This window comes from Saccopteryx bilineata, chromosome 9, assembly GCF_036850765.1.
Source record: "Saccopteryx bilineata isolate mSacBil1 chromosome 9, mSacBil1_pri_phased_curated, whole genome shotgun sequence".
NCBI lineage: Eukaryota > Metazoa > Chordata > Mammalia > Chiroptera > Emballonuridae > Saccopteryx > Saccopteryx bilineata.
Genome location: NC_089498.1, coordinates 92428826 through 92456582, shown reverse-complemented (window position 1 = coordinate 92456582; position 27757 = coordinate 92428826). Strand labels below are relative to the sequence as shown.

The following is a 27757-nucleotide window of genomic DNA, read 5'->3' as shown; positions in this document are numbered from 1 at the left end:
GGATTGGGAGACCTTTTTCCCCAGTGCAAAGTGCTCTCCTGGAGCAGAGAGTGGGGCTCCAGTGGACGGCTCCAGGTCCTGCAATATGAATATTTGCAACATGCCTTCCCCAGGGGAAATGGCTGCGAGAGCAGTTCCACTGAATGACATTTCTCCAAAAGTTTCCAGAGAAGCATATTTAAAATGAAATGCCACCAATAGCATATAGGTGTGATGGATTTGCACAGGATGACACATCTCTTTAGTGGAATCAAGTGCCTTCCTTCCAGTAGTTTATGTTGAAGAAAGGCGTTGAGAGAATGGCCACGGGCACAGAACAGGCAGTTCCCAGCTAGTTCATTTCCTGACCTTTTGTTTAAGCTCTTCTTCTGATCTTGAGATAAAGTATTTGTAAATGGGAGAAATTAAACTGGACATGATGTTACCTGTGTCAACAGCAGTTACAACGGAAATTAGTCAAGCTTCCTTTATGTGTTTTGGTGCATACAGTTTATCGAGGATAAACAGGGGCAGAGACTAAATGTATGTTTGTATGTAAATCACAGCTTTACTGTGATTTGTGAGCTTAATTTAAAGCATTTTGCAATCGTTTCTGAACCAGCAAAGATTTTTTTAAAAAAATTTGAGGGCCTTGGCTGGTTGGCTCAGTGATAGAGGATCGGCCCAGCATGTGGATATCCCAGGTTCAATGCCCAGTTAGGACACACAGGAGAGGTGACTACTGCTTCTCCACCCATCCCCCCCCCCTCTCTTTCTCTTCCTTCTCCCTCCTATAGCCATGGCTTGATTGGAGCGAGTTGGCCCTGGGCACTGAAGATGGCTCCATGGCCTCTGCTTCAGGTGCAAAGAAGAGCTAGGCTGCTGAGCAAAGGAGCTGCAGCTCCAGATGGGCAGAGCATTGACCCCTAGTGGGCTTGCCAGGTGGATCTGGGTTGGGGCACATGCAGGAGTCTGTCTCTCTGCCTACCCTCCTCTCACTGAATAAAAAAAACTTTTTAAAAAAATTAATTGGGATGGTGATGGTTCTCAAGGCCATACAGGTTTCAAGTGTACAACTTGCCTGACTAGGCAGTGGTGCAGTGGAAAAAATGTCGGCCTGGGATGCAGAAGACCCAGGTTCAAAACCCTGAGGTTGCCGGCTTGAGCGTGGGATTATAGAATGACCCCATGGTTCCTGGTTTGAGCCCAAAGGTTGCTGGCTTAAAGCCCAAGTTCGCTGCCTTGAGGCCCAAGTTCGCTGACTTGAGTCCAAGGTCGCTGGCTTGAGCAACGGGTCACTGGCTCAGCTAAAGCCCCCCAGTCAAAGCACATATGATAAAGCAATCAATGAACAATTAAGGAGCTACAATGAAAAATTTATGCTTTTTATCTCTCTCCTTTCCTGCCTGTCTGTCCCCCCCCCCCAGCTAAAGAGAGAGAGAGAGAGAGAGAGAGAGAGAGCGCCTCTCTTGGCAACTATACTTCTCTGGCTGGAAAAGGTGCCCAAAGACAAGAGATTCTAGAAGGGACTTCCCCCTGGGTTCCCGGATCCAATAGGGGAACTCAAGCAGAAGTTTCTAGTGATACCTTAACATCCTGTTGGTGATGTAGCTAAGCCAGACTGTGTAACCAGTGACACCAGGTGTGAGCCATAGGTCTGTACATCCCTAAGCAATATAAAGAAGCTGGCCCTGGACTTCTCCAAAGATTTTAGAATTTTGAGCAACAGGTTATAAATCACCAACAAGCTCATCTTATTGTCCCCATCTTGGCCAAGGGTCAGTACCAGACCCCCAGACGTCCCTGGGGATAAGCAGAGAGCAATCAGTCCCAGTTAAGCTGTAAGGTAACCCTACCTTACAGAGCTACACAGAGAGTGCTTGGAAACTACTGCTTCCTTTCCTTTTCCCTGGGATAGATTTGCCTTTGCTTCACCAGGAGCCTTTTCTTCTACAGCTCCGGGGAGACGGTCACCAGCGTGACCAGCTTGGCTCCACTGCAGCCTAAGAAGGGCAAGAGGCGGAAGGAGAAGGCAGACGTTCCTCCTGCAGTACCTGCCAAAGGTAGGAAGCTGGCCTGCCATCATCCACGGGGAAACCACCATGACTGATCCAGAAGTGGGCCTGGGGTTTGATGTGGGATCAGGACACAGGAGCTAGACAGATGGAGGAGATGACATCGAATGATGATATGGTCCAGAGAACCCCACCTAGATTTTGGTCGTAACTGAGCTCCATTCCTGGGGTGAGACCAAGGGTGGTGCCATTAGCCCAGCATGGCTTTAGTGGGGAGTTGGAAGGCTAACATCCACAGACCAATTCCACAGTGTATTTCACTTTGAACTGTCGACATGGACTGCACATAGTGGGGAGGGGTAGAAGGGTAGTGCATCTTGTTCACTCAAGGGACAGAAGACTCTTTGATTGTTCTAAAGATGTAAAACAGGTATGTAATTTGTTTTGGATTTGTTCTGAGGCTAAAACAAGGGTTATTCTTTGGTTGCAGTTAGGACTTAGAGCAACATAAAAGGGGAGGATGGATATTTCTGGAAGAGAGAACTGCACACATCTTAGGAGAAGTAAGACCATCTAGCAATAGTTTCTAACATAACCATGGTCAATTTAAAAGAAGTTCACACCTCAAAGAATTTGGAATATAGTTGGAAGTACTAGGATTGCCCAGATGAACAATTTAATGATGAGGCAAGATGCATTTTATCCCTTCATTGAGGCTTCACAGGATGTCCCTAGGGACATGTGGAGCCCTGTGATGAAGTCCAGTTGTCTAAAGCGAGGAGAGGGGCTGCAAGGCATGGTATTCAGTGAGGCATGACAGGTGTAGGTCTGGGGAGGGAAGGGGCATAGAACCCTGCCTGGCCAGACAAAGTGCTGCTATAATGCCCCATTCAGTCAATGTAGATGGCACTCTCCCTTTAAAAAAAAAAATGGTGAGTGAGCCTCAGAGAGTTAAGTAGTAGAGTGTGTGATCTCTCTGACTTTCAAGGTCAAGTTTAAGTCTCAAATCATCTAAGTACTAGTTACATGACATGAAGGGGAGGACCTCAGTTTATTCTTCAGTTTCCACTCTCCCTGATGACCAATGAGGGCTGCTATGAGGGTCAAAGGTCATTGCTGACAGTGTTAGGGTGCAGTCAGGATCCCCGGTAAGGTGCTAGCTTTACCAATCCCACCTGTTTCTCACCTGCACACCTGACCTCTTAGTAGAGGCCAGAATTTTATGCAGAGCTGTTCTGTTGAACTTGATGAGGGGAGAGGGTGACATGTTTGAAGACTAGGAGGGCCAGCCACTGATATCTAGATCAGAAGCGGGAGTTCACTTCCGGGTTAGGGAGGGTCCAGGACCCCCCCAGGGCATGCCTGCGGTGTTCATGACACATGGGTGCTAAGGGTCCTGGCAGGAACTGCAGGCTGAACCCCTTCACTTCCGGGTTAGGGAGGGTCCAGGACCCCCCCAGGGCATGCCTGCGGTGTTCATGACACATGGGTGCTAAGGGTCCTGGCAGGAACTGCAGGCTGAACCCCTTCACTTCCGGGTTAGGGAGGGCTCAGGAACCCCCCAGGGTATGCCTGCGGTGTTCATGACACGTGGGTGCTAAGGGTCCTGGCAGGAACTGCAGGCTGAACCCCTGACATCCTTCCACAGCTCCCATGGCCACTGCGTTCCATAAGCCGAAGCTGCTGAAGCCACAGAGGAAGGCTGGCCTGGTGAGTGATTGAAGGAGGCTGTTGTTCCATCAGGTCTGGAACCATGTCTGGACCCACAGGGTACCTTTACTGACTCAAAACATGCTGAAAGTTGGTGTTTTTACCCAAGCAAGGGCCTCTGTCTTCCTGGATCAGCTTCTGAGACAGTTTTTCTGCTTACTGAGTTCCCATCATGGCTTTTCTAAAATCCAAGTGGAATTCTTTTTATATATATTTTTATTATAAGTACTACTTAAAAAAAAATAGAATAAAAGTCACACTCAGGAATGTATAAAATTAAAAGTAGGCCTGCTTGTATAAATTTACCTGATAACCACAGTGAAGAACCTTAAAAACAATATATGCTGTAGCTTTTTATTTTGGAATAATTTTCGATTTACAGAAGAGCTGTGAAGCTAGCACGGAGTTTCCGCCTCCCTCTGCCCGGCTCCTCCTAGTGTTAACCTCTTACGCAGCCGAAGTGCATTGTTAAAACTAAGGCATTCCCATCAGCATATTGCCATTGACTGCACTTCGGACTTGGACCAGATATCAGCAGTTTACCTCTAGTGTTCTTTCTCTGCTCCTGGATCAACCCCAGGAGATGACATTGTTTTTAGTCATCGTGTCTTCTTAGTCCCTTTCCATCTGTGACAGTCCCTCAGTCCTGCCATTTTCTTCAATGGCCTTGAGATCTTTGAAGAGTAGTAGCCAGTTATTTCTTAGAATGTCGTCCCTTGAGTTGGGTTTCTCTAAGTTTTTCTGATCATTGGAATGGGGTTATAGATTTGGGGGAATAAGAACACAGGTGATACTCTGTGTTCACTGCATTCATTGCATCGTATCAGAGGTGCAGAGTGCCAGTGTATCTTATTAGTGGTTGGTCATTAGTGGTTGTCACTTTTGTAATAGATCTTCATGACTTGGTTAAGGTGATGTCTGACAGGCTTCTTCCGTATACAGTTACTATTTTTTCCCTTTCCACATTCTATTCATTAGAACAGGGGTCCCCAAACTTTTTACACAGGGGGCCAGTTCACTGTCCCTCAGACCGTTGGAGGGCCAGACTATAAAAAAAAACTATGAATAAATCCCTATGCACACTGCACATATCTTATTTTAAAGTAAAAAAACAAAATGGGAACAAATACAATATCTAAATAAAGAACAAGTAAATTTAAATCAACAAACTGACCAGTATTTCGACGGGAACTATGCTTCTCTCACTGACCACCAATGAAAGAGGTACCCCTTCTAGAAGTGCGGTGGGGGCCGGATAAATGGCCTCAGAGGGCCACATGTGGCCCGCGGGCCATAGTTTGGGGACCCCTGCATTAGAAGCTAGTCACGAAGTCCAGTTTACACTCAGGGGAGGAGAGTTAAGCTCCACCTCCTGAGGGGAGGAAGAGTGTCAAAACCACCACAGGAATTAATAAATATTTTAGAGGAGATATGTCAAGGCCATATAGATATTCTGCTTTTCCTTGAACTTTGCCCACTACTTTTAGCATTCATCAGTGGATTTTGACAGGGTGGTCTAACAGTGATTTTCTATTTTCCTCAGTCTGTCTGCATTCACTATTTGAAATTCTTTTGTAAGGAAAAGTTGGACCCCTTTCCTCGTTTATTTATTCATTAAATTCTTTATATCAGTATGTTTGCATGGATATTTAATATTTTTAGTGTCTGATCATATTGTTGCTTATTCTGCTGCTAATATTGTTCATTACTCGTGCAAGAGAGAGAAGGAGAGAAACTAGCAAACTTATTCTACAGTACAGTACGTATCTACAATGAAGGGCTAGGATATGCTTGAAGGAAAAGAACAATGTGGAGATTTTATACACCAACTCCAAAGGTTGACATTAAAGCCACCAGTAATTAATTCAGTATTGTAATAGCACAAGGATAGACAGATAGACTGAAGGGACAGAATAAAGAACCCCAAACCATCTATATACATATATGTTGTCACTTGATCTATTACAAAAGTGACATTATAGCAGAGAAGAAGAGATTACCTTTTCAATCTGTGATGCTGGGTCTATTGGCCATCCATCTGGAAAACAGAGATCCAGACCCTACTTCATTTCACACCACACGCAAAAGTTAGAGAAGGCAGGCCCTGGCCGGTTGGCTCAGTGGTAGAGCGTTGGCCTGGCGTGCAGAAGTCCTGGGTTCGATTCCCGGCCAGGGCATACAGGAGAAGCGCCCATTTGCTTCTCCACCCTTCCCCCTCTCCTTCCTCTCTGTCTCTCTCTTCCCCTCCCGCAGCCAAGGCTCCATTGGAGCAAAGATGGCCCAGGCGCTGGGGATGGCTCCTTGGCCTCTGCCCTAGGCGCTAGAGTGGCTCTGGTCGCAGCAGAGCGAGGCCCCGGAGGGGCAGAGCATCGCCCCCTGGTGGGCAGAGCGTCGCCCCCTGGTGGGCGTGCCAGGTGGATCCCAGTCGGGCGCATGCGGGAGACTGTCTGTCTGTCTCTCCCCGTTTCCAGCTTCAGAAAAATACAAAAAAAAAAAAAGTTAGAGAAGGCTCTTAGACCAAAGGAAAAAAAAAAGTAAAGATAGCATACTTCCCTAACTTCAGGGCAGGCAGGGATTTTTTTTTTTAAACAAGGTACATAAAATACCAACCATAGAAAGGAAGATTGGAAAATTTGAATTGTGTTGAAATTGAGAGAGTCTATTCTAATTAAAGCTATCAATATAAGAATAAAAAGACAGGCCAGACGTTAGGTGAGCGGACTGTCATGCATATACCTGACAAAGGGTTCTCTAGACCAGGGGAGTCCACTTTTTCATACCTACTGCCCACTTTTGTATCTCTGTTAGTAGTAAAATTTTCTAACCGCCCACCGGTTCCATAGTAATGGTGATTTATAAAGTAGGGAAGTAACTTTACTTTATAAAATTTATAAAGCAGAGTTACAGCAAGTTAAAGCATATAATAATAATTACTTACCAAGTACTTTATGTGAGATTTTCACTAAGTTTGACAGAATAAATCTTTATAAAACAACTTACTATAGTTAAAGCTATCTTTTTATTTATACTTTGGTTGCTCCGTTGCTGCCCACCATGAAAGCTGAAATGCTCACTAGTGGGCGGTAGGGACCAGGTTGACTACATGGACACCCACACAAATCAATAAGAAATGACAACATTACAGAAAATGAGAAGGAGCCTTACAAATGCACTTCATAAAAGAAGATGTGCAAGTACTAATAAGCTTATGAAAACTACTTGATTTCATTGGCGTCATGGAAATGCAAGTTAAAGGCATAAAACCAGTTTGCCTCTCCCAGGATGGCTAAAATGAAATACTTGTATGATTTTTTTTCTATTTTTTATGTCTGCTTTTCTCTGATCCATTTGGAATTTAGGGATGGAATCAGTTGTATGTTTGTCAGATTCTTTTTTATTTTACTTTGTTTTATTCTTCAATAATCATCACTTGCTAGTTTCATTGATCTTGTCACTACTGTCTAAACAAACAATTATTTAAACTTAAGTTTTACTAGTGTTATTACTCTTTCTTAAGTTCAATGTCTTCTCTTTCAAATATCTTTATTTGTTTTTACATTTGAGCAATTTGCCTATGAATGGGAATCTAGTTTGGTGAACTTTCACCACTCTGTTCTGGGAAATATGGTGAGAGCTTTATGTGCATGTACATTTACTTCCCCTATTGTTCCAGGTAAGTTCTCAACTCCTTCCTGTGACCTACAGCACCCTACATCACACAAACCACGTATGTAGTTTAAATTTTTTAGTAGCCAAGAGTAAGGATGTGAAAAGAAACAGATGCAACCAATTTTAATAATATGGTTTATTTAACCCAACATATCAAATATATTACCATTTAAACATACAATCAATATAAAAATCCCTGGTGAGATATCTACTAAATTTCCCAGATATAGTGTACCTGTTACACTTCCTGCGCATCTCATTTTCAGAACTATGTTTCAAGTGGGTAAGAGCTACATCGGCTAGCAGCTGCCCTGTTGGACAGCACAGCCCTGTGTGGTCTAGGCCCTGTTACCTTCCTGACATCATTTCTGCCCCTCTACCTCATTCACATTGGCCTCCCAGCTGGTCCTTAAACAAACCAAAAGCTCTGCAAGGGCCTTTGCATCAGCCATCCACTTTGCCTGGACCTTCCTTCCCAATGTATGCCTGTGGCATACACTCACCCCTAGGGTCTCTATTCAAACATGACCTCAATGCAGAAGCTGTCTGAAATCCTGTCTTAAACCTGCCCATTCTCTGATGTCACTCCCATTAGAGACGCCTTCAGGTCTTTACGTTTATCTGTTAATTGCCTCTCTCTTCTACCAGAATGCCAGCTCTTTGGAAGCAGAGCGTGTTTGCTCTAGTCCAAGGGTCCCCAAACTATGACCCGCGGACCACATGCGGCCCCCTGAGGCCATTTATCCGGCCCCCACGGCACTTCTGGAAGGGGCACCTCTTTCATTGGTGGTCAGTGAGAGGAGCACATTGACCATCTCATTAGCCAAAAGCAGGCCCGTAGTTCCCATTGAAATACTGGTCAGTTTGTTGATTTAAATTTACTTGTTCTTTATTTTAAATATTGTATTTGTTCCCGTTTTGTTTTTTTACTTTAAAATAAGATATGTGCAGTGTGCATAGGGATTTGTTCATAGTTTTTTTTATAGTCTGGCCCTCCAACGGTCTGAGGGACAGTGAACTGGCCCCCTGTGTAAAAAGTTTGGGGACCCCTGCTCTAGTCCATGGCTGTGTTCCCCGTGCCCAGAGCTGTGGAAATCTTATCAGTGACTCTGCATGCCAGCCTCGTTGGGTAGCTTCTGTCAGGCTGCTCTCACTGCTCTGGACAGTGAGCCTGATAGTAAGATGAGTGACGTGTACAAAGTAATACAGCCTGTGGGCTGCAGTCAGGACTTGAACCTGGGTCCTTCTGAACCAAACCTGATATTTTAAGTCACGCGTTTGAAGATGTGCTTCAGAGTGGAGTCTGGGTCTCTGAGCCCAGCCCTGACAGCCTACTGTGGCGAGGTCCTGCCCCCACCCTGCCTCCTGCCCTTCCACTGGAGAAGCCGGTTCCCTATTGTCTAGAGCAGGGGTCCCCAAACTTTTTACACAGGGGACCAGTTCACTGTCCCTCAGACCGTTGGAGGGCCAGACTATAAAAAAAAACCTATGAATAAATCCCTATGCACACTGCACATATCTCATTTTAAAGTAAAAAAACAAAACGGGAACAAATACAATATTTAAAATAAAGAACAAGTAAATTTAAATCAACAAGCTGACCAGTATTTCAATGGAAACTAGGCTCCTCTCACTGACCACCAATGAAAGAGGTGCCCTTCTGAAGTGCGGTGGGGGCCAGATAGATGGCCTCAGGGAGCCGCATGTGGCCCACGGGCCGTAGTTTGGGGACCCCTGGTCTAGAGGGAGCCTTCTTTTGTCACAGTGAATTGTAGGCTCACACAATGCAATTCCATTTTTTCACCAAAAATTTGTCGTCAGTCCTGCTCTTTTACCACACTCATCCTTAAATGCAATAGCAGAGTGTTGTGATTTTAATAGCTCCCTGGTCACTCAGTCGGCTTTTGGAAACTGAACTGAACCCAAAGGCTGAAACTGCCAACTTGTCTGGGAGCATCCTGTATCCCACCCATGAGGTCCAGTTTCCCAGAGATAGACAGGCTGAGCTCATTCCTTCTCAGCTGTGCACCTCACTGTAGAGCGGAGTGGGAGGCTGTGAGTCTTTTCTTCTTAATTCTGTTTTTTATCAACAACCTTCTGAGTGACCATGCCTTTTGAATTTTCCCACCTTGCATTCTCTCTAAGTTGCTCAAGGACCGTTGTTTCTAATCTAGTCTCTTAACTCTGGTTATTATAGAAACAGCTTTTGAGATTCTGTTGACATCTCCTGGGGATATATCCAAAAGAGTGCTTTTTTGCAAGTCGTCATTCAGTTCTCACATCAGTACTCCTCCATCCCTAGATTTGCATGTGAGGACACACTGTTTGAGACAAATGAGTTACTACAGCCCACAGAGAGAGTATTATTCTCCCCTGAAGACAGTGTTGCACCTCAGAGAATAGGAATAGCCCTTTTGTATGTAGTCAGTTTTTGTTTTTTGGGGGGTTTTTTTGAGAGAAAGAGAGAGGCAGGGAAAGAGAGACAGGAACATTGAACTGCTCCTGTACGTGCTGTGGGATGACGCTCTAACCAATCAAGCTATCTGGCCAGGGCTTAATTTTTATTAACTTTTAGAGAGACAGAGAGAGAAGGGGAGAGAGAGGGGAGGGAAAAGGGAAGCATTTATTTGTTGTTCTACTCAGTTGCGCATTTTTTGGTTGCTTCCCATGTGTGCCCTGACCAGAGATCGAACCCACAACCTTGTTGTTTTGGGTCGACACTCTTAACCAACTGAGCATGCCAGGGCCGTGTGTCATCAGTCTTGAATGGATAACTTCCCTTAGTCCACAGCCAGGTAGTCCCCACCTTTCATTTATCCGTTACATAAAAATCAGTTGTGCACCTACTGACTGGCCACAAATGCTGCCGTAAGCAGTTTTGGCCACCTATGAACAGACTGGGTTCAACATCATCTGCAGACAGCTCCGGTCCTAATTACAAGTTTCTGTTGCTAACAGTTTTGTTCCTGTGCTTGTCTGAGCGGGCATGCTCCTCTATGTGGAGATTCAACATAGGAACTTCTTCATTTTCACAGAGAGTTAAGTCCTGGGCAGTTATGTGTTTCTAAAGGACTCTTTGTTTTATAGAAATACTCCCAATAACCAGTTTTTGGGGGGTTTCTTTGTTTTCTTTTGTTTTTTAAAATTTTTTATTAATTTAATGGGGTGACATCAATAAATCAGGGTACATATATTCAAAGAAAACATTTCCAGGTTATCTTGTCATTCAATTATGTTGCATACCCATCACTCAAAGTCAGATTGTCCTCCATCACCTTCTGTCTAGTTTTCTTTGTGCCCCCCTCCCTCCACCCCCATAACCACCACACTCTTGTCCATGTCTCTTAGTCTCGTTTTTATGTCCCACCAATGTATGGAATCCTGCAGTTCTTTTTTTTCTGATTTACTTATTTCATTCCGTATAATGTTATCAAGATCCCACCATTTTGTTGTAAATGATCCGATGTGATCATTTCTTATGGCTGAATAGCATACCATGGTGTATATGTGCCACATCTTCTTTATCCAGTTTTCTATTTTTTTTACAGTGATTAAAGCCTTTAAGCAAACTCTTGGCTAAGACAGCAAGAATCCATAAAAAAGTAGTGTCCTTAACATGTTCACCAAGTCCAAGTTGGCACCAACACCATTCCAGATCCCTGCAAATGCAACCCAGTTCAGTCTGTTAGGAGCTGTCACAAGGAGCAGGTGTCCAGGAAAAGTCCACATCCAGGAAAAGTCCGCATGGCACTGGAATTGTTGTCACCATTCTATACTTTGCAGCTCATGTCCAAGTCCCAATTACCAGTGCTTCTAGCTGGTAATGATTCAGGTAGACTGGAAAAGCCATTTGCAGCATGTGTAGATATGGAGCTTCTGTTCTCCTCTGCCTGGAGAGATGAGACCAGGTTGCTTTTCCCTGGAGCTCTGCAACTGTGGCATGGTAAAGAGAACCTTGGGATACACTAAGCTGGGTGGCAAAGGTAGATTCATAATAGAAGTTGGCAAAAGGGGGAAAGAGAGCTCTAAATTAGGAGTAGGTCTCAGCCTGAAATATGAGTGGGGCATTGAGGTAGGAGGAATAAAGGAAACACTATATATTAAACAAAGCAGCAGAAAATAGGACTATCAACACCCACAACAGAGATCTTCGACGGAAGAATAAAAAACCTGACTATTCAGGTAAGACATAGTTAAGTGGCCCTTGTGCAAGTGAAATCAGTTTACCTGCTTCTTGGAAGAACTACCCTAGGCTCGTCCACAGTGTCATAGATGGGGCTGATGGCCCTGGCCACCTTCAGCCTTCCGTGGCAAACCCCAGCATCCTGGGCAAGGTTAGGTCATAGGTGGCTGGAGCAGGGCTGGAAGAGACTGAATTCTCCCTTAGAGGAGCGAGGGGGAAGCCTACCTTCCAGTGTCCCTGTTTCCTCACAGCAAAGGCATGTAAGCCTGGCAGGCTTTAGCTCAATGACATTTTCTATTAACTATTAAAGCAGGACCCAGATGAGATTCTATGAGACCCCTTTGGGGGGTTGGAGCCTTTAAGGGCGTATCCTAAAAGCTTAACCAGTTTTTTTTAAATACCAAATTGTCCCCTGCTCATAAAGATATGAAAAGACTGAAATTTTTCTATACCAACAAGAACAAGCAATTTGGAAATCAGTGTACGGTTGTTATAATACACAATAAAGGAAAGAGCCAACTTGAAATGGGCCTCTGTCTGACTAGCAATTTGGAGTCGAAATAGCAGGTCTAGCATCTGCTGGTTTTGGTAATATTAAGATTTATTTCCCCAGGAGGCCGGCATTGACCCCGGCCTCAATTTGGTCAGTATTGATCTCTCAGGTCAATAAGTCTTGATGGTCACTGAAACTAAAGTCAATAGCTACTTGTTGACTCACATGGACCTTGGTAGGTAATTTAGAAAATAACTCAGAAGCATCTTTTCTTTGGGGGCTGGTACCATTTTAGCTGTTTCATTCTGTATTTTTCCCGTTTTGCCATGATCTCCCTAAAACTGTGCCTCCTGGAGTGGCCGTGTGCCTCAAACTTTCCTGAGTAATGATGACATGTGTCCACCCCAAGAAACCAGCCTGCCTGCTGCCTTTACTGACTCATCAACCAGAGGGGAGGACCATTTATTGAGCACTTACTGTGTGCCAGATCCTCTGTCAGGCGATTTATGGGCTCCATTTCTCATCTCAGCGGTACCCGATACTCAACAGCTCCTGCTGGACACTCCATACTCCAGGCAAAAATGACAAGCCTGTGTCCTTGCATTTTCACCTTCAGCATTAATAACGAGTGGGGATATTTTCTGAAGCCTCCAAGGTAGTGTGGTGTTTTGCAAGAAGTACATATCCTAGAGACTGAGAGTGATTGGAAGGTTTAAAAACATGAGAAGAAAAAAGAGGCAAGAGCCTGACCAGGCGGTGGCGCAGTGGATAGAGCGTCGGACTGGGACGCAGAGGACCCAGATTCAAAACCCCAAGGTCGCTGGCTCGAGCAAGGGGTTACTCGGTCTGCTGTAGCCCCATGGTCAAGGCACATATGAGAAAGCAATCAGTGAACAACTAAGGTGCTACAATGAAGAATTGATGTTTCTCATCTCTCTCCCTTCCTGTCTGTCTGTCTGTCCCTATCTGTTCCTCTCTCTGTCTCTGTCATACACACACACACACACAAAAAGAGGCAAGAAAGGCATTTTAAATATTTTATCACCAAAGTATGAAAACTGCCCCCCCATCCTTTTTTAACAAAACAACCAAATAACAACCACTTTCTTGGAATGTTCGATAGTCAGATAATGAAGCCACACTGAATGAATGGTAGGTTCTTTCTGACGGAGAATGTAATCAGTTTGTCCAATAACCTTTGCACATTGACAATAAGTTGTTATTCCAACATGTCGGTTCTCTATCCTTTTGGGGGCATGGGAGCACTTTCACAAAATTTAAAATGTGTAGTTTTTTATTTAAATTGAGGGTGGGTGATAGGCGCCAGCTCCAAGATCCTTTGAAGCCTATTTGGGACACCCATGACCTCCCTAGTTTAAGGGAGTGTGTGGCAGAGCTCCCGGCACCCTTTGAGCGAATTTACACAGCCAGGAAAAGCCGTTGCTATTTCCTCGTTTCGGAAGAAACAGAACAGCAGAAGCGCATTAGATTTATTTTTATTGCATTAAGTCACTTATTGATTTAGAGACCCAGTGGAGGGAGAGAAAACTAATAGCTTCTATGAGGGGGAGGCCAGACCTGTGTTGGAAGGGGACTAGACACAGGCAACGCGAGTTCGAGAGGATGGGAGTGAGCACACCAAATCTGACCAGCACAAGAGCATGTCACTCTCTAGACCAGGGGAACTCTGATCCACTCCTGTCTCGTTGGAGGCCACACCCTCCACTGAGGGCCACTTTCTGTCATGAATCCACTCCTAGAGAGCACTCAGTGGCTACAAGTGTCAGGCCACCCTTGTTCTTTAAAGAGAAGACGACTTCTTGTGAGCAAAAGACTGAAGACAGAAATATTAGAAGCATCACAGGCCTCTTCTTGTATCCTGTCTCTCCTGTTCTGCACCATCCTCCACATTACTGCCCAGGGATTTATCTAAAACACAGCTCCCACTGTGTCATTGCTCTGCTTAAAACACACTCATGGCTCACCCCGGCCTCCAAGATGAAGCATGGCTTCCCATGAGTGACAGGGGCATGCAGGCCGTTACCACCTGCCTCCTGCTCTACCCCGGTACCCCATTGGTCTAGGTCAGGCATCCCCAAACTACGGCCTGCGAGCCACATGCGGCCCCCTGAGGCCATTTATCCGCCCCCCCCCCCCCGCCGCACTTCCGGAAGGGGCACCTCTTTCATTGGTGGTCAGTGAGAGGAGCACTGTATGTGGTGGCCCTCCAACGGTCTGAGGGACAGTGAACTGGCCCCTGTGTAAAAAGTTTGGGGACCCCTGGTTTAAGTCCTTTTATGAGTGGCTTCACAGGCTCTGTTCTGTCTGCCCACAGAGCTGCCACTCACCTACAAGATGTGGCTCACTCACCCCTTTTATCTGAGGCCTCCTGCCCACTTTTCCTTCAATCTAGGTTTGCCCAGATATCAAAATTCCAACTCAGCATGTCAGGGCAGCTGACTCTCATGGCGCTTCTCAGTTAATCTGTTATTTCTGACTCCTGTATGCATCAGTGCCCTGTCCCTGGAGGCAAACATGGGTCACCTGCCGTTACCACAGCTCACTGTTGCCACTCCCAGGTGGTTGGCTTGCTTCCCTTGTCCACCTCTCCAGAGTGTAGGCTGTCTCTGGGGCCCCTTCCTCTTGAACACACTGCCTTGGAGTCTAAACACTGTCACAGGTGCAGCAGTCACGTGTGTCGTCCATTATTTTCCCAGCCTGGGTCTTCAAGCTAATTCTGGACCAGTTCTTCTGTTTGTGGGGCACTCCCCTGAAGGCTCCACACATACCCCAACATTACCCCAGCACACATCAAACTCTTTTTTTTATAAATAAATTTTTATTTTAATGGGGTGACATCAATAAATCAGGGTACATATATTCAAAGAAAACATTTCCAGGTTATCTTGTCATTTAGTTCTGTTGCATACCCATCACCCAAAGAGAGATCATCCTCCGTCACCCTCTATCCAGTTCTCTCTGTACCCCTCCCCCTCCCCCTCCCCCTCCTTCCCTCCCCCCACCCCCCGTAACCACCCCACGCCTGTCCATGTCTCTTAGTCTCGTTTTTATGTCCCACCAATGTATGGAATCCTGCAGTTCTTGTTTTTTACTGATTCACTTATTTCACTCCGCATAATGTTATCAAGATTCCACCATTCTGCTGTAAGTGATCCGATGTCATCATTTCTTCTAGCTGAATAGTATACCATGGTGTATATGTGCCCCATCTTCTTTATCCAGTCTTCTATTTTTTTTTACAGTGATTAAAAGCCTTTAAGCAAACTCTTGGCCAATACAGCAAGAATCCATAAAAGAGTAGTGTCCTTAACATGTTCACCAGTCCAAGTTGGCCCCATCACCATGCCAAATTACTGAAAAATGCAACCCAACCACAGTTAAGTCTGTTAGGAGCTGTCACAGGGATCAGGAGTCCAGGAAAAGTCCACATCCAGGAAAAGTCCGCATGGCACTGGAATTGTTGTCACAATTCTATACTTTGCAGCTCATGTCCAAGTCCCAATGACCACTGCTTCTAGCTGGTAATGATTCAGGTAGACTGGAAAAGCCATTTGCAGCATGCGTGGATATGGAGGTTCTGTTCTCCTCTGCCTGGAGAGTTGAGACCAGGTTGCTTTTCCCTGGAGCTCTGCGACTGTGGCATGGTAAAGAGAACCTTGGGATACACTAAGCTGGGTGGCAAAGGTAGATTCATAATAGAAGTTGGCAAAAGGGGGAAAGAGAGCTCTAAATTAGGAGTAGGTCCCAGCCTGAAATATGAGTGGGGCATTGAGGTAGGAGGGATAAAGGAAACACTATATATTAAGCAAAGCAGCAGAAAATAGGACTATCAACACCCACAACAGAGATCTTCGATGGAAGAATAAAAAACCTGACTATTCAGGCAAAACATAGTTAAGTGGCCCTTGTGCAAATGAGATCAGTTTACCTGCTTCTTGGAAGAACTACCCTAGGCTTGTCCACAGTGTCATAGATGGGGCCGACAGCCCTGGGCACCTTCAGCTTTCAGTGGCTAACCCCAGCATTCTGGGCAAGGTTAGGTCATAGGTGGCTGGAGCAGGGCTGGAAGAGACTGAACCCTCCCTTAGAGGAGCGAGGGGGAAGCCTACCTTCCAGTGTCCCTGTTTCCTCACAGCAGAGGCATGTAAGCCTGGCAGGCTTTAGCTCAATGACATTTTCTATTAACTATTAAGGCAGGACCCAGATGGGATTCTATGAGACCCCTTTGGGGCGTTGGAGCCTTTAAGGGTGTATCCTAAAAGCTGGTAGTTCTCCTGATCTCTATTGGGCTTTTTCTGCCTCTAAAAGCCATGCTCAGAAGATCTCGCTGAGGGGTTTGAGGATCCCATCCACCTATATAAATCTTTTCCATATATCTGGAGCTATTTGGAAAAAGACAAAACAGTATTATTAACTGGATCTAATAAAGAAGGTAGTAGTTTGCAGGCGAAAAAGATTTGGTGTCTCCTGTTCATCAGCATTCAAAAGAAATGTAATTTTTTTTTTTTAAGTAAGAAGCATGATATGGTAGACCCGTTGGAGTTCCAGGATATGACTACCCCCTTTAAATTTTTTTTAATTGACCTTAAAATGTTTGCTGAGTACACTTTAATAATACCTTAACTTTAAAGATTGTAAGCATGACAAAATACAGTAAATGCTTTTGCTCCATATGCAGGAGCATTTTCAGTTTAGCCAGTTTAGGAAATCCAATAATAGAACAATGCATACAGACAATGAGCTATAACATGCTTAGCAGCCTCTCCTGTTCTGACAGAGGTTACTATAGATCCGGAATATGTATCCACTGTAATGTGGACATACGACTGTTTGCCAAATGAAGGTATATGAGTAACATCCACCTGCCAAAGTTGTCCTGTAGGGGTCCTTGAGGGTTAACTCCAAATGAAGGGGCAGTATAGGACCCCTTGGACAGGATTTCCGAATCTGCCGTGCTTCTTCCCAAGAAAGTTAAAACTGTTTACACCGGGTTGCAGCGTTCTGGTGATGAATAGTATGAGACTGACTTGCTTGGTCTGTCATGGTTGCTCCATATAATTTTCTTTTGGGTAGCTTGATCAACAAGGGCATTCCTAGGCCCTGGCCGGTTGACTCAGTGGTAGAGCATTGGCCTGGTGTGCAGGATTCCCGGGTTCAATTCCCAGCCAGAGCACACAGAAGAAGCACCCATCTACCTCTCCACCCCTCCCCCTCTCCTTCTCTGTCTCTCTCTTCCCCTCCCGCAGCCAAGGCTCCACCAGAGCAAAGCCACCCCGGGCCCTAAGGATGGCCCCATGGCCTCTGCTTCAGGCGCTAGAATGGCTCTGGTTGCAACAGAGAAACACCCCAGATGGGCAGAGCATCCCCCCCCCCCATAGGCATGCCAGGCGGATCCCGGTAAGGCACATGCGGGAGTCTGTCTGACTGCGACCCATTTCCATCTTCAGAAAAATACAAAAAATAAATAAAAGAAAAAATACAACAACAACAACAAAAAGGGCATTCCCTTGTGTTAAAGCTCCAGGGAGCATGGAGTGAGCATGAGTATGTCCTATGAAACATGGAGCTCTATGTTGACATATAAGTCTTTGAAGAAGGAGGAACTACTGAAATAGTTCATCAGCATTTGTCCCTAAGACAGCAGTCTTTATAGTGGAAACACCATAAGTAAATATTTGCTGTCTGTCTATAGATTAAGGGGGGGATATGGCAAATGCTGAAAAGCCATGAACTTTGTGCCCCTCCCCTCCCCCAACCCCTCCCTCTCCTCCCCCCACCCTGTAACCTCAAAGCTGTTCTCCATGTCTCTGAGTCTCATCTTTATGTCCTACCTATGTATGGAATCATATAGTTCTTAGTTTATTCTGATTTACTTCTTTCGCTCAGTATAATGTTATCAAGGCCCATCCATGTTGTTGTAAAAGATCCTATGTCATTATTTCTTATGGCTGAGTAGTATTCCATAGTATATATATACCAAAGCTTTTTAATCCACTCGTCCTCTGATGGACACTTGGGCTGTTTCCAGATCTTTGCTATTGTGAACAATGCTGCCATAAACATGGGGGTGCATTTCTTCTTTTCAAACAGTGCTATGGTGTTCTTGGGGTATATTCCTAACAGTGGTATAGCTGGGTCAAAAGGCAGTTCGATTTTTAATTTCTTGAGGAATCTCCATACTGTTTTCCACAGTGGCTGCACCAGTCTGCATTCCCACCATCAGTGCAGGAGGGTTCCCTTTCCTCCACATCCTCGCCAGCACTTATTCTGTGTTGTTTTATTGATGAACGCCATTCTGACTGGTGTGAGGTGATATCTCATTGTGGTTTTAATTTGCATTTCTCTAATCATTAGTGATGTTGAACATTTTTTCATATGCCTATTGGCCATCTGTATGTCCTCTTTGGAGAAGTGTCTATTCATTTCTTTTGCCCATTTTTGGATTGGACTGTTTGTCTTCCTGGTATTAAGTTTTACAAGTTCTTTATAAATTTTGATTATTAACCCCTTATCAGATGCAATGTCAAATATATTCTCCCATTGTGTAGTTTGTCTTTTTATTCTGTTCTTATTGTCTTTAGCTGTGCAGAAGCTTTTTAGTTTGATAAAGTCCCATTTGTTTATCCTGTCTTTTATTTCATTTGCCTATGGAGACAAATCAGCAAATATATTGCTGCGATAGATGTCAGAGAGCTTACTGCCTATGTTTTCTTCTAAGATGCTTATGGTTTCACGGCTTACATTTAAGTCTTTTATCCATTTTGAGTTTATTTCTGTGAGTGGTGTAAGTTGGTGGTCTAGTTTCATTTTTTTGCAGGTAGCTGTCCAATTTTCCCAACACCATTTGTTGAAGAGGCTGTCTTTACTCCAATGTATGCTCTTACCTCCTTTGTCAAATATCAGTTGTCCATAGAGCTGTGGGTTTATTTCTGGGTTCTCTGTTCTGTTCCATTGATCTATGTGCCTGTTCTTATGCCAGTACCATGCTGTTTTGAGTACAATGGCCTTATAATATAACTTGATATCTGGAAGTGTGATTCCTCCTGCTTTATTCTTCCTTTTCAAGATTGCTGAGGCTATTCGTGTTCTCTTTTGGTTCCATATAAATTTTTGGAATATGTGTTGTATATCTTTGAAGTAAGTCATTGGTATTTTAATCGGTATTGCATTGAATTTATAAACTGCTTTGGGTAATATAGACATTTTAATGATGTTTATTCTTCCTAACCATGAGCACGGTATATGCCTCCACTTATTCGTATCTTCCCTGATTTCTTTTATCAATGTTTTAAAATTTTCTGAGTACAAATCTTTAATCTCTTTGGTTAGATTTATTCCTAGGTACTTTATTTTTTTGGTTGCAATATTAAAGGGGATTGATTCCTTGATTTCTCTTTCTGACAGTTCATTATTAGTGTATAAAGATGCCTCTGATTTCTGAGCATTGATTTTATATCCTGACGCCTTGCCGAATTCATTTATCAGGTCTAGTAGTTTTTTGACTGAGACTTTAGGGTTTTCTATATACAATATCATGTCATCTGCAAATAATGATAGTTTTACTTTTTTTTTCCAATTTGGATGCCTTTTATTTCTTTTTCTTGTCTGATTGCTGTGGCTAGGACTTCCAGAACTATGTATGTTGAATAAGAGTGGTGAAAGGGGGCACCCCTGCCTTGTTCCTGATCTTAAGGGGATTGCTTTTCATTTTTGCCCATTGAGTATGATGTTGGCTGTGGGTTTGTCATAGATGGCCTTTATCATGTTGAGGTATGTTCCCTGTATTCCCACTTTGCTGAGAGTTTTGATCATGAATGGGTGCTGGACTTTATCAAATGCTTTTTCTGCATTTATTGAAATTATCATGTGGTTTTTCTCCTTTCTTTTGTTTATGTGATGAATCACATTGATTGATTTGCGAATATTGTACCAGCCTTGCCTCCCAAGAATAAATCCCACTTGATTTTTTTTCATATATTGCTGGATCCGGTTTGCTAATATTTTGTTGAGGATTTTTGCATCTAAGTTCATCAGGGATATTGGCCTATAATTTTCTTTTTTTGTGTTGTCTTTGCCTGGTTTTGGAATCAGAATTATGCTCGCCTCATAAAAGGAGTTTGGAAGTCTTCCTTCCTCTTGAATTTTTTGAAATAGCTTGAGAAGGATAGGAGTTAGTTGTTCTTTGAATATTTGGTAGAATTCACGTGTGAAGCCATCAGGCTCAGGACTTTTCTTTTTTGGGAGTTTTTTGATAGCTGTTTCAATCTCATTTGCTGTAATTGGTCTGTTTAGGTTTTCTGATTCTTCCAGATTGATTTTTGGAAGATTATATGATTTAAGGAATTTGTCCATTTCGTCTAGGTTGTCTAGTTTTTTGGTGTACAGTTCTTCATAGTATTTTCTTAAATATTTTGTATTTCTGTTGTGTCAGTTGTTATTTCTCCACTCTCGTTTCTAATTTTATTTATTTGAGTCCTCTCTCTTTTTTTCTTGGTGATTCTCGTTAAAGGTTCATCGATCTTGTTTACCTTTTCAAAGAACCAGCTGCTGGTTTCATTGATCCTCTGTATTGTTTCTTTAGCCTCTATGTCATTTATTTCTGGTCTGATCTTTATTATTTCCTTCCTTCTACTAGCTCTGGGCTTTACTTGCTGTTCTTTTTCTAGTTCTTTTAGATGCAGGGTTAAGTTGTTTATTTGAGCTTTTTCTAGCTTCTTGAGGTATGCCTGTAATGCTATAAACTTCCCTCTCAGGACTGCTTTTGCTGTGTCCCATAAATTTTGAGTTGATGTATGCTCATTATCATTTGTTTCTAGGAATTTTTTAATTTCTTCTTTGAACTCAGTGTTAAGCCATTCGTTATTTAATAACATGCTATTTAGTTTCCAAGTGTTTGGATGTTTTTCAATTTTTCTATTGTGGTTGATTTCTAGTTTAATGCCATTGTGATCAGAGAAAGTGCTCAATATGATTTCAATCTTCTTAAATTTGTTGAGACCACTTTTGTGCCCTAACATGTCGTCTGTTCTAGAGAATATACCATGAATGCTCGAAAAGAATGTATATTCTGCTGTTTTAGGGTGAAAGGTTCTGAAGATATCTATTAAATCGAGTTGACCTAATATGTCCTTTAAGTCTGCTGTTTCTTTGTTAATTTTCTTTCTTGAGGATCTATCTAATGATGTTAATGGGGTATTGAAATCCCCTACTATTATAGTATTGCTGTTGATCTCACCCTTTAAGTCCGTCAAAGTCTGCTTTATATATTTAGGTGCTCCTATATTAGGTGCGTAGATATTTATAATGGTTATATCTTCCTTTTGGATTGCTGCCTTTATCATTATGTAGTGACCTTCTTTATCTCTAACTATGGTCTTTATTTTTTTTTTTTTTTTAAATAAATTTTTATTAATGTTAATGGGATGACATTAATATTTCAGGGTACATATATTCAAAGAAAACATGTCTAGGTTATCTTGTCATTAAATTATGTTGCATACCCCTCACCCAGAGTCAGATTGTCCTCCGTCACCCTCTGTCTAGTTTTCTCTGTGCCCCTCCCCCTCCCCCTAACTCTCTCCCTCCCTCCCTCCTGCGTCCTCCCTCCCCCCACCCCTGGTAACCACCACTCTCTTGTCCATGTCTCTTAGTCTCGTTTTTATATTCCACCAATGTATGGAATCATGTAGTTCTTGTTTTTTTCTGATTTACTTATTTCACTCCGTATGATGTTATCAAGATCCCACCATTTTGCTGTAAATGATCTGATGTCATCATTTCTTATGGCTGAGTAGTATTCCATCTTTTTATTGGTAAGTTTAATCCATTTACATTTAGTGTAATTATTGACACTTGTGGGTTCCCTGTTGCCATTTTATAAATTGCTTTCTGTTAGTTTTGTATCTTGTTTGATTCTTCTCTTTTGTTTTTCTATCATTTGTTTTTGTTTGTATTCCATACTTTTTTCTTCTGTTGCTACCTTTTTTAAGTCAAGTGTTTTTGTGGTGGTTTTTTCAAGGGTGGTTACCATTAAGTAATGAAAAGGGTACCTACCATATTCATTGTAGTACCCTTTCTTATGAGTATTTCTGCGCTTCATCGTCCTTTGCTACTGTTAATCTTTATCCTTTCTCCCCCTTTTTTTCTTTTGTTGTCACAGTTTAAGTTTGGTTTTATTGTTTTCTTGGTGGAGCTGTTACTTGTGGTTTTGTTTTCTTTTGTTCTTTGAATCTGGTTGGAAAACCCCCTTTAGTATTTCCTGGAGTGGGGTTTTTCTGATGATAAATTCTCTCATCTTTTCTGTATTTGTGAATATTTTTATATCTCCTTCGTACTTGAAGGATAGCTTTGATGGGTATAGTATTCTTGGCTGAAAGTTTCTCTCTTTCAGGGCTTTGAATATTGGGGTCCACTCTCTTCTAGCTTGTAGAGTTTCTGCTGAGAAGTCTGATGATAATCTAATAGGTCTTCCTTTATATGTTGTATTCTTATTTTCCCTGGCTGCCTTGAGAATTTTTTTCTTTGTCATTGTTTTGTGTCATCTTCATTATGATGTACCTTGGAGTGGGTTTGTTGGGGTTAAGAAAACTCGGTGTTCTGTTTGCTTCTTGAATTTGAGGCTTTAGTTCTTTCCACAGGCTTGGGAAGTTCTCATCTATTATTTGTTTGAGTATATTCTCCATTCCATTTTCTTTCTCTTCTCCCTCTGATATACCTATTATTCTTATGTTATTCTTTCTGATGGAGTCGGACAATTCCTGTAGGGCTTTCTCGTTTTTTATTATTTTTGAGTCTCTTTCTTCTTCTCTCTGTTGTGCCTGAAGTTGCTTGTCTTCTGTTTCACTAATCCTATCTTCTATCTGGGCTGTTCTATTAGCTAAGCTTGTTATCTCGTTTTTCAGTTCGTGAATTGAGTTTTTCATTTTTGTTTGATTTGTTTTTATAGTTTCAATTTCCTTGGTAATATATTCTTTGTGATCGTTGAGTTGTTTTCTGATTTCCCTAAATTGCCTTTCTGTGTTTTCTTGTATATCTCTGAGTATTTTTAAGATTTCTATTTTAAATTCTCTGTCATTTGGCTCCAAGGCTTCCAGTATGTTAAATCTTTTCTCCATAGATCTTTCCACATCTATTTGTGTTACCTCTCTATCTTTTGTATCCATAATATTCGTTTTCCTTTTTCTTATTGGCATCTGAAGGTGGTCTTGTTGATATTGTTAATTAGAATTAATAAAGAATAAAAAGGGGGGGGGAAAAGAAAAACACTCCACACTCAAAAAAAGTAATGATTTATTATTTTCCCCTTTTTCCTTTCTTCTCCTCTCCTCCTCTCACCTCTTTAGGTAAATATTGTGGTGACCTGTGAATTATATTATGCTAAATGGAACAAAAACTGCCTATAACAGAGGGCCTGATTTGGGGTGAAGAGTTCAAGGGGCAAAAAAGGGAGTAGGGACCTACTAAATGCAAAAAAAAAAAAAAAAAGGAGGATATCTTAGACAAGCATAAAATGATTTGCTTGTAAGTGATGGTCGACTAAGAGATATAGTGAGAGGGATAAGAGGGAAACTGAAAAAAGGAGAGAAAATAATATTTAAAGAAGAAAAAAATAAAAATAATAAGTAAAAATCTGTTGTATTAAGTGGAGTGAAGACTAAATACAATGGAGACTTTGGGTTGGGAGGAATGCTAGTGAGTTAAAAAGCAATGTAAAAAGTACCCAAAATGCCACAAAAACAAACAAACAATGGAAAACCAAAAACAAAAGCAGAAAATAAAAAAAATAAAAAAAAAAGAACAAGCAAGAAAAACAAAAAGAAACTTGAGTCCCAAATTAAATAATTTGTTCGTGATTGAGGATTAAATGAGAGGAAAAGTAAAAGGAGAAAAGAAGGAACGAATAGAAAGGAAAAAATAAGAAAAAGAGAGAAACGAAGGAAGAAAAAAAGGAAAGGGGAAAAAAACAAAAAAGAACAAAAAGAAATCAAAAGGGGAGAGAGTGAGAGTTAAGGGTTTTGGAGTGTAACCCTAAGGGAGAGTAAGGATGAAGAAAAGAAATAAAATGTAACACTCATGGGTAGTGTAGTTCAAGAAAAGGGTAGCATAAGATGGGCAGAGAATAAAAGGACCGAGATGGGGGAAATACAAATAAAGGCAATAAGAAAGAAGAGAGAAACAACAACAAAGAATTAGTGGAACAAGTTATAAAGTCTGTGGATTTTTCTTGATATTGAGAGGTTAACTTCTTCCTTTTTCTTTTCTCTCCCTCTTCCTGGTCGGTGACTCTGTACCCCAGGTTCTGCCCCTGTGTCACGCTTAGGTAGGGATTTGCAGTTGATGGGATTCTATGGCAATGTCATATAATTGGCTTTAGTCTCGCTGGTAGTCAAGGCTTGTTGGCGTTTGTAGAGTCCAACAATGAGAGAGAGTTTGCTTTCCTGGAGTTTCTCCCCTAGTCTCCCCTTTCTGAAATAGCAGCCTGGTGATCCAGCTATGAGGCTGCCACTGCTTCTGTCTGGGGAGTAAGAGGCTCAAAGAGCTGGGAAATCCCCACTCTATCCTCACTCAGCCCAAGGCTCTGGGTAAGGCTCTGGCAGTCAGAGCCTCCAGCGTAATCAGGTGGGGCTGGGAGTCAATTGTTGTCAAGGTGACTGTTCAGCGCCTACCATTCAGTTGGACCACTCAACCCAGGCTTTCCACACTTTGTAGCCTGTTTTGGCTGGAAAGAAGATGCACTATTCGCTGCTTGCTATATAGATCTTAATATCTGCCAAGTCCCTCTTGTTTGGTATATCCCTGAATATGGAGGCTCTGTCAATCAGATATTGCCCCCGCCCCTTTAGCGAAAGGCACTGAAAAATATTATGCCTCTTGTCTTGGATCACTGAACTGGGAGAGATCTTATCAATTAGAGCCCCGTGGGTGCGTAGATTTTGTGGGTTAAGCTAATTTCAGTGATTGGATCCGCAGCTGTGCTCCAGAGAGTATTTCAGGCTGCCTACGCGCCCCTCGCCCAACGCTTGATTGTTAGCTCGAATGGCTGGGTGAGGTGCCCCGTCCACGGAGAGAATCTGCTGACTAGGAAAGACAGGTTTGGCGCCCCTCCCAGACTATGGCATGGGGCCCGCGGCTTCTCAGAGCACGCCGGTGGTTGCCGGCACTCCCCGGGACGAGGCTCGGGGCACGTGCGGCTTCTCAGAGCACGCCGGTGGTTGCCGGCACTCCCTGGGATGCGGCTGGGGGGGGGGCGCGGCCTCTCAGAGCACGCCGGTGGTTGCCGGCACTCCCCAGGACGCGGCTGGGGGGGGGGCGCGGCCTCTCAGAGCACGCCGGTGGTTGCCGGCACTCCCTGGGACTCCGCGGCTCGGGGCGCACGTGCGGCTTCTCAGAACGCGGTTGGGGGGGCGCGTGGCCTCTCAGAGCACGCCGGTGGCTGTGGGCACTCCCCGGGACGCGGCTGGGTGGGGGGGCGCGGCTTCTCAGAGCACGCTGGTGGTTGCCGGCACTACCCGGGACGCGGCGCAGGCAGCTGCATGCGTGGGTTGACTCACCACAGGCGTATTCCCTCCTCAGCAACAGTCCTTTTGCTTTCAGTGTGTGTGTGGAACTCTAGGATGCTCCGAAGATAAATTTTTCTGTTTCTAGTTGACAAATTTGTTGAGATTTTGGGGAGATCTGTCGGACGCGCTGCTCACAGCGCCATCTTCGTGACGTCACTCTATGGTCTTTATTTTAAAGTCCATTTTGTCTGAGATAAGTATTGCTACCCCAGCTTTTTTTTCATTTCCATTTGCGTGAAATATTTTTTTCCATCCTTTTATCTTCAGTCTGTGTGTATCTTTTGATTTAACGTGTGTCTCTTGTAGACAGCATATGTATGGGTCCTGTTTTCTTATGCACGCAGCTACCCTATGTCTCTTGATCGGATCATTTAATCTATTAACATTTAAGGTTATTACTGATATGTAATTTTTTATTGCCATTTTTTTTCTTTAAAACTGTATTCCTCTTTTGCTATATTCTTTTTTTCCTTTGATCTGTTTACAACAGGTCCCTTAGCATTTCTTGCAGCCTTGGTTTGGTTGCAGTGAAATCCTTGAGTTTTTTTTTGTCTGTAAAGCTTTTTATTTCTCCTTCAATTTTAAATGATAGACTTGCTGGATAAAGTAGTCTTGGTTGTAGGCTCTTGTTCTGCATTACTTTGAATATTTCTTGCCATTCTCTTCTGTCCTCAAGTGTTTCTGTTGAGAAGTCAGAAGTCATCCTTATGGGGGCTCCTTTGTAGGTGATAGTCTTTTTTTCTCTAGCAGCTTTTAATATTTTCTCTGTATCAGTTAGCTTTGGTATTTTAATTATGATGTGACTTGGTGTTGGTTTCTTTGGGTTTCTCCTTAATGGAGTTCTCTGTGCTTCCTGAACATGTGAAATGTTTTCCTGCCTTAATTGGGGGAAGTTTTCCGCTATAATATGTTTGAACAAAGTCTCTATCCCTTGTTCTTTCTCTTCTTTTTCAGAAACCCCTATGATGAGGATGTTATTTCTCTTCATGTTGTCACAGAGCTCTCTTAGAGTTTCCTCAGACTTTTTGAGTCTCTTTTCTTTTTTTCTGCTCTGCTTCCGTGCCTTTATTTATCGTGTCCTCTAACTCACTGATTCGATTCTGTGCTTCATCCATCCTGCTTTTAATTCCTTCCATTGTATTCTTTATTTCAGATATTGTATTTGTCATTTCTGACTGATTCTTTTTTATTATTTCAATGTCCTTTTTTATATTTGTTACCTCTTTATTTAGATTTTCGTAATTGCCATCTATGGTTGTTCTAATATCTTTGAGTATCCTAACAATCGTTATTTTAAACTCTGCATCTGGTAATTTGGTTATATCTGATTCACTTAGGCCCTTTTCTGGGGATTTCTCTTGGTTTATTTGTGTTGTATTTCTCTGCCTTTACATTTTCTCTTCACGGGAGTGGCTGTGATCACGTGCTCGGGTGCACAAGCGTTGGTGGCCTTGGCCTTTGCCCCGCCCCCGTGTGTGACATTATGCTCGGTCCTGAGGGCACTGGTGAGCACCTTTGCTCAGCTGTGGGTCTCTGCTTGTTTCTGGGCTTTCGCCCTGCTTTTGCAGGAGAAGCCCACTTGAGGAACGGCTGCTAGCCTTGGCTCTACTACCGGGCAGGACTGCGTGCCCAAGCTCAGCTCCGTAGCGGAACTCCACCTCTTCTGGGCTTTTGGCTCCACCCCCGTGGGAGGAGGCGGCTACGAAGTCAGACCGCAAGCCTGGGTTGCATGGGCGGGCCAAGGCTGTGCTCCTCTGCCCTTGCTCAGGGGCTGGTCTCCACCCTTTTTGGGGTTCCCGCCCTTCTCCCACAGGCTGGATTACAGGCTGCCGGCAGCTGAGCTTGACTGCTTTTGCATGCCCCCTTCTCCCCAGTTGGGCAAGATTGAGCTCACACCTGAGCCCAGTGGTGGCCAGCTGGCTTCCGCCCCTGCCAGCAGAACCGCGCTTTTGTCTCCCACTGCCGCCCGCCCTCCAGCGCGCCCTCAGCCACTTGGGTGGGGGCGTTGCAGCTCGGACCCTAAGACTCACTACTGTAGACCCAAAAACTCCCTCCTTCTATGCGACTCTGCTCTGAGTGCTGCAGGGGAGCTTGTTTGGCTGCTCTCCTGCTTCCCTTTGCTGGTATT

General features: G+C 43.4%; 1 protein-coding gene across 2 annotated transcripts in view; it reads left to right on the top strand.

The window, feature by feature from the left end:
• Positions 1–27757, top strand: part of VSTM4 (V-set and transmembrane domain containing 4) — a 105093-nt gene that overhangs the window by 55001 nt on the left and 22335 nt on the right. For both annotated transcript variants that reach the window (XM_066243635.1, XM_066243634.1), the window contains 2 exons: positions 1936–2042; positions 3643–3704. In XM_066243635.1, coding sequence (XP_066099732.1) covers positions 1936–2042; positions 3643–3704 — 169 coding nt within the window. The remainder of the gene's footprint in view (positions 1–1935; positions 2043–3642; positions 3705–27757) is intronic.